Source organism: Thermobia domestica, chromosome 15 (assembly GCF_964235325.1).
Source record: "Thermobia domestica chromosome 15, izTheDome1.hap1.1, whole genome shotgun sequence".
Lineage (NCBI taxonomy): Eukaryota > Metazoa > Arthropoda > Insecta > Zygentoma > Lepismatidae > Thermobia > Thermobia domestica.
Genome location: NC_137468.1, coordinates 41,331,548 through 41,350,150, shown reverse-complemented (window position 1 = coordinate 41,350,150; position 18,603 = coordinate 41,331,548). Strand labels below are relative to the sequence as shown.

Below are 18,603 nucleotides of genomic sequence, written 5' to 3'. Positions count from 1 at the left end.
ATAATATGACCTATCCATTACATTCCGTTTCCCCCTTTTTTCCCTTTATTTTCAAACAAGTTGTTCTGTTCTTTTCAACTGTATCCAATATTCTTTCTTTTCTTCACTACCATTAGCAAAAATATCCTTAATTGTTCACATTATTCCCCACACCCATATTTCGAAAGTGTGCTGTTGTTTTCAGCAGTATTTACATTATGTTTCTCCCGCGATGACCACAACACTCCAAATGATCGATGTTAGGGGAGAACCATAGCTTAACGTAGGACGCTCATGTCTTGAGCGGAGAGTCTCTGGATCGATCCCGGGTCATGCGAATAACATTAAATCCCTTCCATACGGTGTAACTGTGTGTTCTTTCGTTTCTACCACATTCTTATTACACCAACCATTCAAATAAAGTAAAAGTCGCCACCATTCTTTCCGAGATAGAGAATGAAGATCCAAGGGCTGTATATGGAAGTAAAGACTTGACAATTTTAAGTTCGGCACTCATGGAGCTGAGCTAGTCAGGATCAGGCTGTAGGTCCTTTGTTTCCCAGGTTTAAGGATGGTAGAACGAGATAAAAAAAAAATCCGCCCCACAGGTGATCGAATCCAGACCACCTAGTTGCCAGTTAGTCACCTTAACGACTACACCACCGCAGCTCTCCACTAATTATTTAATATCATTAATTATCCTCCCCTCCATTGGTTTAAAGATAATGGGTAAGGATGATGACTTTGAGTTTAGCATCCGTTTCAACAGCGAGGCTACATGAGGCAAGGACTTACAGCTTAACGTGGGGTCCGAACCACATGGACTCTTGCTGGAAATCGAACCCGAGTTTCCTACTCCAAAGGCCCGTACGCTAACCTCTTTGCCACGAGGATCTAAATTTAATGGACTTAACTGTGAAACGTTAAATTAAATTAGGAATTAGGAATAATATTTGAGCTTTCAGTATCTATTGTCATTTTAGTCCGTCACGTATGAAGGATGCTGTACCTCGGTGAGCACACTATTCAAGGAAATGAGAAAGGAAGGAAGCGGCCTAGAACCTTTGTGTTAGGTACCGCCCCAACATTTGCCTAGCGTGAATGAGGAAAACTAAGGAAAAGCCTCATTGAGAATGACTAGCCAGAAAAGGCCTTTACACACCTTTTCCGATTGAGTGTTCCCACCGCTAATTGAACCCAGAACCACTCGCACAGAGACGCTACTTGGTGCCACAAATGTTAAAGATTTCGTTTTATTTCATAGTATTTACGATTTGATGAATTTGAGACCTGACTATTTATTCAATTATCCACAAAATATGATTCACCTCTTCCTAAATGTTTCTTTAACTGTTCCTAACCTTGCTTTGATTCTATGTTCGTACTTCACATCTTCACTAATAATAGTGCACTAATCATCATATAGGCACCTAGGTTCCACCTTCCTACTTCTACTAGAGTTAAAATAGAGCACCTTGTTCCAGTTGCTTTTGTATTATTAATATCTAATCTCATCCCGTATTTTTTACGGTTCTAATTCAGTAACATAACGTTAATTTTCTGTTCACATTCCCCCCTCATAAGAGCCATATCATCTGCAAACAAGATAACATTAAAAAATATAAATGATATCGACTGACGATATGAGAAAATTAAACAAAAAAGAGAAAAATAAAGATAGTAATGTTCACAGGCACAATACGTGCTATTTTGCAAAAGTTTGATATTATTTAGAGCAAAATTGATATCCTATACCTTTTATTATTATTATCAATCAACAACGAATCTGTGTTTTAAAATACATAATTTAGGGGGAAAAGGTGAAATATAAAATTCTTTTATCTTTGTACTGATAGTTATGGGCGATAGTTCAATGTGTGGCATTGTGGTTTATCAGGTTCTTCAACGATAGTTGTGGTATTTCTTTCGTGTGTCGTCTTCTTCTTCTTCTTCTGGTCTGTCCAAGGAGTATTTATTGGTCACGGAAGTGAGTGGGAACGTCAGTACCTCTTGAGTCACCTGCAGCTAAACATCTCTTCTCCGACAACAATGACGCTTCTTCCGTCCTTTACGTCTTTTGTCTTGCTGCTCTTAACTGGAGCACTCCTCCTCAATCATGTCGAGGTCAAGGTCACAGCTAAGCATCTGCATACAGTCCGTGCGAAACCTATTTGGTATGAAAAACTGGGTAAGTGTTACTTTTTTCATAGTTTTCATTTTCAACGTTTTAAAGTTATTGTGCTCGTAAATTTCCTTTTCCATGCGTGTTTGTTTACGATAGAAAGTATTAGGAGAAACCGTGAGAAAAGTTGATTATATTCTATATACACACAGAGGGAACTTGTTTTTTTCTTTTTTTTTTCTTTGCAGTACTTCTAATAATTCATACAAACCAGTTTGCAGATATTGCAACTAGCTGAAGTAGTAGTCAAGATTGCATTCACCTTGAAACCGCGAGGCCAAGTTTTCGATACCCTGTGCCAAACACCTTAATTGAAATCATTTGCGGTGTTCTGGTTAGATGATTGGAGTTTTCGATACTCAGTATCACAGATATCTTAATTGAAATCACGAGGCCACTGTGACTCAGTGGTAGAACGTTCACCTTTGGTGCGTGAGGGTCGCTGGTTCGGTCCCAGCTCGCGCCAAGTGAGCTTTGTGGTAGACAAACACCGTGTGCGTGAGTTTTCTCGGGGTTCTTCCGATTCCTCTTCATTTCTTCGTTCTACCATTTCATTCATATCTCATAATTGTCTCCTTTTACCCACACGGCATAACCGTGGGACGTAAAATTCAAAGATTTCAATTGATGTTGATTTTGAGTTTACCATCCCTTTCAACAGCCTAACTATATGAGACAGGGCCTACTGATTAACGTATAATCCGAACCACATGAGCACCCGCCGAGAATCGAATCTGGGTCTCCCACGCCATAGGCGCGTACGCTAACCGCTTAGCCGCAAACGAGCTCAAAGATTTCAATTGAAATCACTTTTACAGAGTTTCGTCCAGATAAGCTAGGGAGACTGGGAGTTTTACCCATAAGGTTCTAGAATTTTCCCCAAAACATTTAAAAGATAGGTGCGTCATGTGGGTGATGAATATAGTTTCTCCCGTAAAGTTTTAGATTCTCCCTCCCCTCTTCGAAACCGAAAAGACGGGATAAAACGCTGCCTTTAGTTTTCTTTGTGTGTGTGTGTTTTTTTGATATCATGTATCAGATACCTTAATTGAAACGATTTGAAGTGATTTTGGTTGCTTGAATGTATCAGATACGTGGATTAAAATCATTTGAACTTGGTTGGAATTTTCGATATCCTGTATCAGATACCTTGAAACCATTTGTGGTGATTTTGGTTGATTGAATGGAGTTTTCGATACCCTGTATCAGATACCTTAGTTGAAATTATCACTGACTTCTTTCGGTTGATTGATTCGTCCCTTGTAAGCACTGAGACGGAACTTAGCGTTTGAAGCTGGGATTCAAGCCATTATTTCGGCTTGTATAAGAAGTAACTACTCCGCGACTGGAGTCGAAACCAGGACCTTACACACACATTACATATCACATGTTAGGTACTACTAGCTTTTTTTAGTGTTACGTCTTGCGATTATGCTCATTAAGGTAAAGGAGACGGATAATTAAAGTAAATTATTATGAAAGAAATAATTTGGAGTTTAGTGTCCCTTTCAGCACCGAGACTATATCAGACGCAAACCTACAGCTTAATGTGTAATGTTTCCCATGAGACGAGACGAGACGAGGAGTAACTTTTTTTTATCTTGTCTCGTGAAATTTTGTAGAAGTCTCGCTTCGATTCTCAAATAATTCTTTCTGATCTCGTCTCGAAATCTTTCTTGACTAGTTTTGTGAATTTATATGCAAAATTTTAGAATTTAAAAATCATAAAGCATTTAATAATTAGTTAAAATCTATATTGAGACAGATTGTACCAGTCAACACCTCCAGCGATAGCAATGCTCAGTACTTCATAGAGTCACTATTTTATAGAAATAGAAACTTATAGTCTTACACTACTATTACTTATATTCTCTATGAATATAAGGGGCCCTGGTGACTCAGTGGTAGAGCGCTTACCTCTGGCGCGTGCAGTCTGTGGTTCGATCCCCGGCCTAGTAAGTTTGTGGTCGACAACATCGTATCCTTGAGAATCACTACTGTAAATAAGACAGATTCTTGTGAAATATGGCAAGCTAAGGTAGGAGAGACAGGCTTGAAAGTTTTTTTTTTTCCCCTCGCCGTTCACTAATTTCCGAAACTGCTACACGTAGTATCTTTTATAGTGTTATCCGGGAAACCTAGACGGGGATATGACTAAACTTCAGATATTTGCACATTTGCATTTTTTTTTGTTTTAATTTGATATCGATATGCTGTCTTAATAGATATCCGTTGCAGCTAGATTTATAACGATAAATGACGTTTATATTTTATATTTCGTTATATATGCCCACAGTCCGAATTGCAATATAATTCGCTAATCACCTTAAGTTTATTTACCTATACTTGTATTGTATAAACTACTGATTGCATGCATTGAGAATTAGACATTAAATGCAGAACACCATTAACTTTTTTTTTCTCAAAACCTTTATGATAATTATTATTCTGTTGTCGTAGCAACCAATCAAAAAAGCTATCTTCTTTTTAACAACTCACATTATCTGATTTATCAATATAAAATCAACAACATATTCTACATTTCTTCTTCTTCTTCTTATCAACAAATCGTGCACTTTTAAGCACCGTTGTCCAAAATAACTGCAAGAGAATGGAAGTAATTTTTGGATTAGATATACAATCTCGTTCTAGATTGCAACTGAAATACTCCCGGGTTCGTTTCCCGGTGGGGACACTCGGTCGAAAAAGTGTAAGTTTTTTTTTTAGGCCAGCAACCCTGAGTGAGGTTCTCCTAATTCACACCAGGCAAATGCCGGGATGGTTCCTGAAATATAGAGCCCAAATCGCTTCCTTCCTTCTCCAATCCTTTCTTCCTTAATTTTCCTTGGAATGTGTGATCGCCAAGGGACACGTCATCCCTTACACGCAGTGGCGGCGATTGGACATTAAAAGTGCGGGAGCAAGACATGATCTAAATATTTGTATATCAACGTTAGTTTTCCAGTTTGTTTCTAACGCTTTGTTTGACGAAAGATTGTATAACTAATAGGATACTATCTTTTTCAGTTAAAATACCATATATCGAATTTCATATTTTTTATTAAGTAAATTGACAAGAGAAACGCAAGTAAGTACTAGCCCTTTGTACTGTTAAACAATGAAAGTGTAAGAAGAGATTTCATTCCTTGCTCATGAACATCTTAAAATTCTGTTTGGAAAATTGTGTGATCAGATTATTTAATAACAAATTTGGAAAACTAATAAGTAGAAAGGATAATATTAATCATAGTAATGAATAATGAGGTTTGTTTTGTACAAGTTATATTGAAACTGGGGATTAATGAACAATTTATATTTTTAATTCCACACATGCCATTAAATGTATATTATTACTCTTAGAAAATGAAAGACAGTAAATATCTACTACAAGCATATGCTATGACATTTAAAGAAATACGTACGTAATTGTAATATTAATTGCTTTGAATTGCAATTAAAACGCAATTCCTGTAGCTTTCTTAACATCACGGGAAGACAAATAATCAATACGTACTCACGCAACGGCAAATATTATATGCCACCAGTTTTTCTATAAACAAGTAATACATACTTAAGCTTTACGTTTAAAAGTGAAACTACATACATTAAGGAGTCGCTTCAAAAAGGTGGGAGGGGGGAGGCAACGCCCCTCTTGCCCCCTAATCGCCGCCCCTGCTCACACACGATGGGCTAACATGGCCATAGATGCTGAAAGCCCAGAAATCTAATCCCCAATCCTAAGCCCAGCTGAAATAACGTAGTTTTATACACATATAATGCATTTTTGGGAGCTTAGTGCATATTTCTATCGTCACTGAACATAGTAAAATGCATAATTTAATGACTTATTACTTTCTCTTGTCTCATTTAAAAACTCCACTAAAATTACTTCCTGCAAGGAAGAATTTTGAGTTCGTAAGTAGTGTGAATGGCCTGGCAAATTGTTATTTATTGAAATATCTCTGTGGAATTCCCAGAATTGTGTAAAAGAGAGAAACGGTGCGTGAATCATATGTTGAGATTGACACCAAACGAGACTTGTTTCCTGTTGGCCAGCGAGCATGACATCTCAACAACAGCAATATATTTTTGTCAATCAGTGAAGCAAGTAGCTGTAAGTGTTCTGTTGCATTCAGAATACTTTAATTTATTGAAATTATCATTCAAAATAGCCCGCACAGGGTTCTGTGTAAAGAATTAGAAAAAAACTAACCATTTCAGCATCGCGAGATTCGCCCGTGACGCTTATCATAAATATAATGTAGTTGGAACATATTTGAAGTACCCGTTCGAGAGTTAAAGAAAGAGAAATTGATAAACAAAGGGGTTTGCAATATTGGCAGTATCAAGTCAGCTTATATAAATCAGTTCACTTAATGAATTTTTGAAGCGAACAGCAGTTAGTAGAAGACTGTGGCATATAACTAATTGTGTTATTCAGCCGGTTAGTTCGAACCGGTTGTTAAAATTTCATAGGCTCCCGGAACCAGTTGCTAAAAGACTCTTTTCACGCCTAGATCCAGTAGATCTACTTACGAAACAATAATAACAATAATAATAATTCTCTAGTACTATTTTTCAAATTCAATATACAAAACATTAATATAAACATGCTATCGGCCTTATGCAGAGTCATTTTGACGTATGATTAACGTCGTACTAAACGCCTGACTACTACAGGGAACATATATTAGTCGAACTCTTTAGTATGACATTAATCACGCGTCAGAACGACTCTGCATAAGGCCCTATATGTCTTGATCCTAAAGTTCATTCAACGAACCTTCTGATCCTGATGTAAACATTGTAGAATGATATTACTCCGCCAGCCATTGGATGATTGGCTATCGGTCACCGCTTCCTTCGAGAAGCACGTGCTTGTATCCTGTCGGAGTTTTGCATATTCCCCGCACGCAGCCATATTGTAAACTGTGATTCGCGCATAAGGTGGGCCAAACCCAGTTTCTACGCATGCGTATTCTCTTTTATTGCATTAATTCAATTTAGTTCTTAGATAGAGTGTTTTTTTTTTCTGTTATTTCACTGTAAGTAAATTGTATTTCTGCTAATGAGCCTTATAAGCAACAAAAACATTGAAAAACAGCTTACTTGACAATGGACTATTTTCTTCTGCCGCATGGATGCGGCAAGGCTCTTTAACCAATAAAATGAAACAATCACCACGTGTATTTGTTTACATGAAGTACTGAACGTTCCTTGAATGAACTTTAGTCAAGGGGGCACGGTGGCTCAGTGGTTGAGTGCTTACCTCAGGTGTGTGGGGTCGCTGGTTCGATTCTAGTGCTAAGTAAGTTTGTAGTGGACAACATCGTACTCGTGGGCTTTCTCGGGGTACTTCCGTTTACTCCCACTTTTGCATTCCACTATTTCTTCTATCATCATTCACTTGCCGTCATTATCGTCTTCTTAACCTAAAAGGGCATAATCGTGGGACAGTATCACAAGTATCATTGGAATAAATACAGTAGAAACCCGATATAACGTGGTTCGATATACCTCGGATTCGGATCTAACACGGGGAAAAGCATGTCCCTAACACGAAACACCATAGATTAAAAAAAAAAAATAAAACTTAGTTTTGAAAGTTAAAAAATGAAATGAAATCTTTAAGTTTTACGTCCCACGGTTATGCCGGTTAGGCTAAAGGAGACGGTGATGATGAGAGATGAGTGAAATGGTGGAATGAAGAAAGCGGGAGAACCCCGAGAAAATCCACGAGCGCGGTGTTTGTCCACCACAAAGTTCACTTGGCGGGGGCTGGGATCGAACCCGGGACCCCAAGCACCAGAGGTGAACGCTCTACCACTGAGCCACCGCGCCCCCTATTTTGAAAGTTAAGTTGAAGGTTTGCAAAAAGGGGTTCCGAACTACAATCTTACCAATAGACTTGCTTTCATTATCACGGTATTATTGGTTTCCATTATTACAATATTATGATTCCTATTAATACAGTGAATATTAAAAACAGGATTTTTTGTATGATACATACTGAACAGGTTTATAGTTACGAGATTGGAGAAAGTTTTATAGAAGTGTAAGAGTTTTGTGCAACAATTTCCACGAAACTGAGAGAATATTCCGATTTCAGATACAAGATGGCGATTTAAATTTGTCTTAACTTTGGAAAAATACTCACTCATCCTTCTCCCCACAGGTCTTGCGGTTATCAGATGCTTATTAAGTACACATAGTCCTTGGTTCCATTCCCGTTAGAAAAGCAGTACATACTTTACGATAGATCAGATTCCATCTTAGCCTGTAAATCCACGTCTCATATAGCTATGCTGCTGGAAAAGGACACCAAACTTCAACAAATAACAACAATTTTAAAAGTGCAGTAATGATGAAATTCTAATCACCATAATGAATTCAATGCTTTCCACTGGAAGTTGAACCCGGGACCACGTGCACTAAAAACGAAACATACTTTGGACCTGTTAGTTATTTAAATGCCTCCCAAATAGATTTCGTCGTAATTGGATTGACGGAAAATTCTGCCTAGCAATTTGCTTGAATTGGGGATGAATCCACCGTTTTGAGGTACGAGAAGCATGGGAGACACGGCTTCGATTCCGGGTGGAAGCTCATGTGGTTCGGATCCAATATTAACTGACAATATTAACAACTTAAAAAACAATATTAACTGACTTCAATAAAAGCGCTAAAAGTGGAAAATAATAATAAAGAACTTAAAGGCAGAAAATAAGTTGTTAGTATTATCTAATAGAAAAACAGTTGAATGCTCCAAGGGCATTGCCAGAACGAACTTAAAAAGAATGGAGAGATGGAGCGGGAAGGATAACTGTCATTGTTCCTAGATGTAAAAGTAAATCTTTTTAACCGCACCTTCTTCTCTTTTTCGCAAAAATTAGCAAAATATATCTCTATGACTAAATATCTAGAAATTCGAACTTTTTTGGCCAGTATCTGGGGAACGGTGGCCAGTTGGTCAATAGACAGTTAATTAGTGGCCACCGATTACTGTTTGATACCAAGATGTTCATCATTCTCTTATGTATTGAGCAACACCAATATCATCTCTGTGTGACTTACGGTTCCCGAGATTTGGCTCCTTAAATCTCCCGAAATCGGAACTATCTTTTGGCCAATATCACGGAAACGGTAAGTCATAGAGAAACGATTTTGGTGTTAATCAATCCCTAGTAGAATGTTAAACATTTTTGTACCGACCACTATCCAACTGGCCACTGGCTCAATCAGTGGCCAATTGGACAGTGGCCATAGGTTACTATTTGGTACCAAAATATTTACCATCCTCTTAGGTATTGATCAACATCAATACCATCTCTCTACAACTTATGGTTCCCGAGCTATGTCTTGTTAAATATCTAGAAATTGGCAATTATTTGGCCAATATCAGGAAACGGTAAGTTATAGAGAGATGGTATTAGTGTTAATCAATACGTAAGAGTATGGTAAACATTTTGATACCGATAATAATTGGTGGCCACTGGCCCACTGGCCAAAGCAGTGGCCAGTTAGACAGTGGAAACCGGTTACTATTTGGTACCAAAATATTTACCAGTCTTTTAGGTATTGATCAACACCAATATGATCTCTCTATGACTTACGGTTCCCGAGATATGGCTCCTTAAATCTCTGGAAATCGGCCATTTTTGGCCAATATCTCGGGAACGGTAAGAGTGACGCGAAGAATTTAATCACTTTCTCTGATAGTTTTTCATGCTCTATCAAATGCAAGGTTTAAATTTGAAAACAATCCCAAATAACAGACAGACGGACAGACAGACACGTAGACAGAGAATTCAGTAACGAACTTTTTAAGTTCGTTGAAAATGAAGCCTGTGCAAAGCCAAATTTTAATGACTCATAAAACCACTATTGAAACTAATTTAATATGAGCATTAATTTGGGTTGAAACAAACTTTTTTTTTTTTTAACATATAGACAATACTAACGGATTATTATCTGCTTTTAAGCTCTTTATTACTATTTTCCACTTTTAGCGACTTTGTTGAAGTAGATTAGTATTTTTGTTTTTAAAATAGTTTATTATGAAATAGGTTGAACCACACACACTAGACAGACGTATGAGTTCCAATATTGGATTCTCAATGAACTTTTTTCATCTATTGAACTAATCATATTCCTAGAGGATTCGGAAGGTCCTTTGCAGTCTTTAGTGTCTATGGTCTATAGTGGTGTCATGCAAGGGCGCCGATTTCTATGTAAATTTGGAGGCCCATTCAGGTGCAGAAGGTATATATATGAGGATTTTAAGACAAATTGCATTCAAATTATGCCAAGTATTGTATATTCATAAATGCAATAAGGGGGCCCACATGGCTTTGAAGGGCCCCCCTCCCCCCACAATTGGCGCCCTTGGTGTCATGGAGTCTATGACGTATTCAATATTACCAAGATTGTTTGTCAAACAGTGGGATAGTATTACAAGTAGTATTTGCGTCAATTTAGGGGGCATGTGTATCAGTGTTAGGAGTGTGTTGGTGAATGCTATGAATATGTTTCTCACGGAGACAAACTAGAATAGAAATAATAAGCTACCTAACTGTATTTTTTTACAATAATGACTACCGACAATTTATTGGCAACCAATGTTATAACTTTTAACGGCATAAAAATTCGTTAACGAGGTGCCAACAGGGTGGGGGGAAACAGGGAATTTTGGGACATCCGTTAGAAATCGACTATTTCCAGTTTCTAAGTTGATCACTATAGGAAGCGGTTTTCTCGAATCGATTAAGCGTCACAACATTTCATATTCATCCTCAACTCTCTACTAATAAAACCGGAAGTAATATAAATCCACTACAACTTCCGGTTTCAATATTGATGTACATAGAGCAAAAAGGATAAGAGATAGCAACAACCGGTTTTTGGAATCGATTTATCGTTCTAAGAATAGTCCCTATATTTTTCTATTCAAACCGGAAGTGACATAAATCATCCACTTCCGGTTTTAAAGTTGATTGCTATAGAGTACAACGGTAATAGCTAGCAAGAAGCTGTTTTGTGTAATCAATTAAGTATCCATTTCTACTCTTACCTAGGGATCACCGTGGCTCAGTGGTAGAGTATTTACCTCTGGTTGTAGGGTTCCTGATTCGATCGCTGGACAAATAAGTTTGTGGTGGGCAACATCGTGCCCGTGGGTTTTCTCAGAGCACTCTCGTTTCTTCCCACATTATCATTCCACCAACTGTTCCATCATCATTCACTTCCCTTAATCATCCGTCTTCCTTAGCCTAAAGGACATAAGTGTGGGACGTTAAACTGAAATATTTCATTTTCTTCTTTACAAAAAAAAATCTAGTTCTATAATTTTTCTGAGCATATAGGTGGCAGCACTTACCAATTATTTATTTTCTCTCGGACGTAGAAGAACATCAGTTCAATACTATATAGATGTAGTGTCACCGTCGCATTTACGCTAGAGCAAATGTGAGGGTGCATATACCTTAGTTGCGCAGATGGCGCGTGGAGTGGTGAGGTGGTATCCAATATTATTTTAAAATAAGAATCAAGGTTTAAATATTTCCTATATATTTTATAAAAATATCTATGAGTATCGGATACAGACTGGGCAGGTATACTCATGACATCCAACTGTCCATTGCACTTAAAAAAAAAAAAAAAAAAAAAAAAACTGAGTCTATAATTCTCGTCGCACTCGTGTTTCACTCCATGCACTTCATCTTCCCAGAGCCAGATCTCCGGTGCCCCCTCGGTACGGGTTCCGACCCTTCCGTTGCTGCCACTGTTGATGTTCTCCTCTCGGGTCCCACGTGAAGAAGAAGAAGGCTCTCATCTCTCTCTCATGTATACAGCCCCCTTGGCCGGATCCTGCGCTGCCACCTGGCGAGAAAACTGGGAACCATCCAGAGACGTTTCAGAAGCATGGGACGATGTGGTGGCGCTGACTACCACAGTAGTGCCTTGTAGTATTGTACCCACACACAAAAAAAAACATTGGACTCCTCCCAACAAAAATTTCTGGGTGTGCGTCTACAAGGCATACAATCCAAACTCCTTCATTTGGTGTACACGTGACAGTACTTCTTGTTAAAGAAGATGGGTGAACCTCACAGTCGAAGATATATTTTTTTTTACCTTCATCGGGCATCGAATCCGAGCAGGTTGACGTCTTACCGACTACGCTACCACGGCTCTAAGTCCAAGAAAGAAGAGCAAAGAAATATAAAACGTAAAAGTTCACACTTATAGCCCAGTGGTCAACGTTAAACTTTAGGTTTAGCGTACAGCGTTTTTCTTAACAGTATCATTTTTTGGTATAATTTACAAGAGAAGAGAAGAGCTTCTCTCCTAGGACCATTGGCTGCGGACTTGATTCAACCAGTCTTCCATTCGTCCAATATACATACTTTGGGTTACAAATTCATGTCTCATATGTGTATAGCCCCGAAAGGTTGTTCTACGTCCTTATGTAGTACCAAGGTTATGAAGAACAGGCTCTACTAGTTTTACCAGTTATGAATCCGTGCCATGATTGGGGCTAAACTCTGATGCAAGTGGCTGATGCACAGACCATCTTGCAAAAAATGACCCTCACAGTTCGTTCCACACCACTTTAGCTCACTTTCGAATTTACTACTACAACTAATAATAATACCATGCGAAACGTATATTTATACATGAATGTTCTTACATTTGTTATAAGGATTAAGTATATATATATATATATATATATATATATATATATATATATATATAATATGCCTAGATGTTTATGCAACCCACCATAACTTCTCGATGCTTTGAGAATTGCATACCCGAAACTTATATGAATTTATTGGATATTGATATCTACCATTAAAGTCACCATTACCCGTAAAGATGTTAACTGCATTTACAAAGATTAACGAAATCGGCCTATAAAGTACATAGTCAAAATTCTAAAATTCACTCTCGTTTAAGAATTGTCGTGTGGAGTAACGTACGTATATACATGCTACCATTAAATCTCAGAAGACCCACTAGCGTGATATTAATAAAAAGAGAACGTTGCTGCTTTTGATGAACCGTTTGATAAACTTGATTAACAGAATAGTGAAATGAAGAAAGTAGGGAGATACGGGAGAACTCGGAGGGAACCCACGTACACGGTGTTTGTCTACCACAAAGCCCACTTGACGCGAGCTGGGATCAAACCAAGCACTCTATTATCTACCACTGAACCACTGCAGCCTCCTCTAGGCTGACGATCGTGAAGTGAAACCCACAGCGGTTCCCTTTGTTCCTGTAAAGAATATGGACTTCTCTAACAGTCCTTGAAGTTCTTTGAAATGAAAAGTAAAATGAAATCTTTTAGTTTGACGTTTAGTCTAAGGCAGGGCAGAAAATTTCAGTCAGACGCACTCGCCAATCCAAAAATAATGGTCGCCAATATCACTCACGTACAAATTAAGAGAGCTAATTCTCCTCCCACGGCCTTTGCTTTGACAAAGAAAGAGATTACATCAGGACATAAAATTTTAAATCACATAATTAGATTCAGGATAACCAATTTGAATTGGACAATATATATATATATATATATATATATGTTTAAAATATCTTACCTTAAGACTTCACGTTTGTCTTTCTGCACTGAAGCACCAGTTGTCGATTGCAGTTTTCGGATCAAAGTCCTTAAGTGAAGGCCACTGATGGATATTGTCAGTCTTCAGTGAATTCCTGTAGGGAGTCATAACTCTGTTGAGACTACTGAAGCCTCTCTCACATGAAGCAGTACTCATAGGTAAAATTGCACAAAATGTGATAATTTCAGTTGAGGGTGGGAAAGGAGGGACGAATTACATCGTTGTGAAGACTTTTATTTCCATTTCCGTTGTGAAGACTTCACACTCGGTGTTTTCTCTCACTCAGTGACAATTATTTTTGTGCGAAACATAAACTGCGCAGTCCTGTGAGTTTAGGCAATATCATTCCTACTGAACAATAGTCGCCAGCTCTAAATTTCTAGTTGCCAATGGCCACCTGGCGACCGGAAATTTTTCGCCCTGGTCTAAGGGAGACGATGTTTAACGCAAGTGAATGGTAATGGAAGAATTAGTGGGATGAGAAAGTGGGAGGAAACGGTAGTACCCCAACAAACACCTACGGGCACGATGTTATTCACCACAAACTGGCTTGGGCTGGGATCGAACTAGCGACCCCACGCACCAGAGGTAAGGGCTCTACCACTGAGAAACCGCGTCCTTCTCGAAGTTTTTGTTTTTGTATCCTTGTCGAATCTGGTAGTAAACAAAATACAAGAAAGAGATCTTCAAAAACAACTAAAAGGTGTCAATGCACTTACCTCGGTTGCGAGGAAATCCCTGTTTCGATCCCAGGTCATATACGTTGTGGTGGACTCATGTCGATAGATTTCCCGTTTCTCCGACATTATCATTCCACCAATTAGGTCACAATAATTCACTTTGATTATCATACATCTCCTTTAACCTAAAGGACATATTCGTAGGACGTTAAACCAATTTAATTTTAATTTTAAGAGATGGAGAAAAAGGATTTTTAAAAATTACGCTTCATCTTCCACTCTGGTAAGACTGGCGTCCTGACGCTGTAGATTATTAGAATACGTTTTGTAGGGATATTAATTTATGCTTACAAGATAATATCTTTGTAAATAAGCCATTTCTTAACTTTTTAATTTTCCGTCTTTATGGTAAAAAAAAAAAAAAAAATAGGAAAAGGAACTACAGTTGTAGTAGTTGGCCGCCCTTGTTCTGTTTGCTTGCTTAGTTTATTGAGTAGCCACTGCTGCCACCTGTTGAACACTTCTTGAACTAGAATGAACCAAAAGATCGCCAATGAACCAGTGTAGGAAAGGCATTAGTACCGCAATTAAGATGCCTGTTTTCCCCACTTGAAAGCACTTGTGAGTGTGGAGATAATAATTAGACATGCTTTACTACTACGAAAATGTGAAGGACTAACTGATTTTGAAGGAGGAACTAAATGAAACAATTTTATAACCCATTTAATTGGGACCTTGTTTTGAACTTACTTCCCAGGTATATATACAGTAGAACTTGTTTAAAGCAGAATTGGAAGGGACGGAACTATTTTTCCTAATTGAATAAGTTTCCGGATTATACAAAATAGCATACAGAGATTACCATATGTCTGAATAAATTATACTAATTTTAAGTACACATTTGTAGGCATATGTTTTATTTAAGAATGTAGATTCTCACTAATTTTATTCCTACACTGATGCGTATTGTAAAATCGCACTGTTACATTGTTTTCTGCAGCGAGTCTTCAATTGAGGGGTTATGAGTCGAGTGCAGACCTCACAGTAAGCTAGATCGGGTCGACCATGAAATAAACATTTGGAAAGGCTGATTTGTGTTTCATTTGCGGCACATATCTTTATACACGCGCATTTGCACGGGGCGCAAAATTTCTAGGGGCGGCAAAATATGTCATAACTATATTATTTAAAATAAATATTTCTTGTTGGAAACATACTTTACCATTATCGTAGTTAAATTTACTAAGCTGATCTACTATTTTACTAATACATTCATATATCATGTTTAAGTTGCATTAGTTTGTCACATGGACAGTGCAAAAGCAAATGGTCAAATAAATCCCATCATGAATTGCTTGATTGTTGTCAAATGCAAGAACTCAATTCTCGAACAGTAGGTAACACCTGTTCCAATATCACAGTTTTGATATGAAAACTAGTCTTGTCTTTGTCACAAATAAATTCCTTATCATTGAAGTCGGAAACACGTTTTTAAAATTTTTTAACAAATATAGAAGGAAAATGAAGAAATAAAGATAAAAGAGCTAGTTGTTGGAATTGCAAACTGACATATTGAAATTTGAAGCTTTATACTGAATTCTATAAAAAGAATTAGGCCTACCATCTTACCTCTGAAGGTGTGTTTGCTTTATCTTTCACTAACATATAATATATTATTTAAATAATAATAATAATAATAATAATAATAATAATAATAATAATAATAATAATAATAATAATAATAATAATAATAATAATAATAATAAATAAGACACAACAAGATTGCATTTATAGTGTTTAGGCCTTTCTGAGTGCGAGTGCACTTTCCCCCTCCCTTTCTTGTCCATGATGGGGTAGCGTAGACCTACTTAAGATCGTGGTTTTTAACATTTGTTCTGTCTGGAGAAAAGGGGGACGGCAAATGATGCAATTGCACTAGGAGGCGAATTGTGTAGGGCCGGATCGTTAGTGTGTGATTATTATTTATTATTAGTGTTTTAATGTATTCCAAATACAGAAAATTTGACTTAGAATAAGTATTTACTTAAAGAGTAATTTTACAAGTGTATAAATAAAAATGAGAATGTTAAACGACTATAGGAGCTGTGGAGGTCGGTTTTTCTTTTACATAATATTTTTCTAATCCTAACCAAAAGTGATAGCTCTCAAGGTGTCACAAGTCAGGGAAATTTTACTTCCTCTGTCATGAAAATTGAAGGGAAGTCAGGGAAATTTTACTTCCTCAGTCATGAAAATTGAGGGAAAGTCAGGGAAATTTTACTTCCTCAGTCATGAAAATTGAGGGAAAGTCAGGGAAATTTTACTTCCTCAGTCATGAAAATTGAGGGAAAGTCAGGGAAATTAATATCTAAATATCAGTACATAATATTTATTGCCCCTTGAATGAAAAGTTCCATTCTTAGGTGACAACAGCACTACTTGCCAAGATTAACCCTTAGTAGGCTTACAGAGTTTTTCATTCTTTTTTTTACTTTCTCCTGGCCTTAGCATTTATGTTGGATTATGCATTTAGTTAAAAATACGTAATTCGCACAAGAAGAGGTCAAACCTCTCCGGCATTAAAGCTTACGAAGTCCTTTGGCGATCGTGATAACGTGGTTAGCAAATCGCCTTCATCTGAGGTATTAGTTTGATACGATACTTAAATGCGATACTTTTTACTTTGTCTAGTTCCTCAATTGCCTCATCATAATTCAGTGCCTCAATTGGGAATCGTACACGGAACCAAGTGCACAAGAGTAACATTTACTAGACATTTTGCTACAACTTTTTGCTGTATGTTAAATTCGTCCATGATTTTCTTATTTCCCTCTGTAATCTAAACTGTAGCCTAGCTCACGAAATTATAGTCTTATTTAAAAAAAAAAAAGGCCTAACTACCTACCACACTTAATGTGCCTTGTCAGTAAGACATTTTCTTTTCTTTATGTTTTAAATATGTAGTCATTTCTTCCTAACGTGAGACGTCAAAGTGAAGAAGATCTAATTTGTTACAGTTTCCGCTTGTGTATCTTCTGATAGTCTCTCTCCGTTTTCATCTATTATGAAACGAGGGAATATTCAGTTTGTTCTTTCGGTTTGTTCTTTCATTTTTCGTTTGTCCGAATTAAAAAAAAAAAAAAAAAGTGAAATGAAATCTTTAAGTTTTACTTCCAACGGTTATGCCGGTTAGGCTAAAGGAGATTGGTATTATTCACAATCGAGTCCCACTAACAGTAAGAAACGAAACGGCCTCAAACACTTTTTAATAATAATAAAATATATAATAATAATAATAATAATAATAATAATAATAATAATAATAATAATGATAAGGGCGCTTCTTTTACTTTTCTCCTTAACAGAGCCGTAGCTAGAGATTTCGGCGCCCGGGGCGAAGTAGAATTCGGCGCCCCTACACTCATCTTACTAATCTTATCAATCATTATATATATATATATATATATATATATATATATATATATATATATATATATATATATATATATATATAAGAAAAGCAGCTTTTGTTGTTATGCTACGCTGAATTTTTATAAATCTTCTTGGAAAGACCATTGCAACAACTAAAAATGATCATTATGTATTCTTTTTCAAATAAGAGCTGTTTTCAAGAGTCTTATTTTGGGCTTTTTGTTAAGATTGACAAAACTACGTTTGGTTGTATACAAATTCACTAGGAGAACAATTCAGGAAAATTACTACTATGTACAACGTTTAATACTATCGATAAGAAATTATATTTCAATACATTAAAAACTTTGTGCTTCTAAATTGTTCGAAATGGGTGACAGTATTAATTTCCAATAATAATTGTAAACATTTTAATTTTATTCTGTATGTGACCACATCAATAGCATTTTAATTTCGATCTTTTTACGGTAAAAAATATTTTGTGAAATGTAATGGAAATTCAGAAGGAGCCTTCATTGTGAATTTCTAAATATTGATCGATGGAGGTGAAGAATATGTTCAATGTTTGTACTTAAAATCCAAAATATACTTTGGCTACTACATATGTCTGAAATTATAGTAATTACTTAATTTCTTAATGAATGGAAGTTCCGAATTTAAGATACTTATTATTGATTAATATATTAAAATACACTAACACGTACTT

At 36.8% G+C, this 18,603-nt stretch overlaps 1 protein-coding gene across 1 annotated transcript in view; it reads left to right on the top strand.

Annotated features, from left to right (window-relative positions):
* Positions 1–1,961: 1,961 nt before the first annotated feature.
* The window catches only part of LOC145670991 (membrane-bound alkaline phosphatase-like), a 71,361-nt gene continuing 54,719 nt past the window's right edge, over positions 1,962–18,603 (top strand). The window contains exon 1 of the mRNA XM_081739621.1: positions 1,962–2,167. Coding sequence (XP_081595747.1) covers positions 2,029–2,167 — 139 coding nt within the window. The 5' untranslated portion in view covers positions 1,962–2,028. The remainder of the gene's footprint in view (positions 2,168–18,603) is intronic.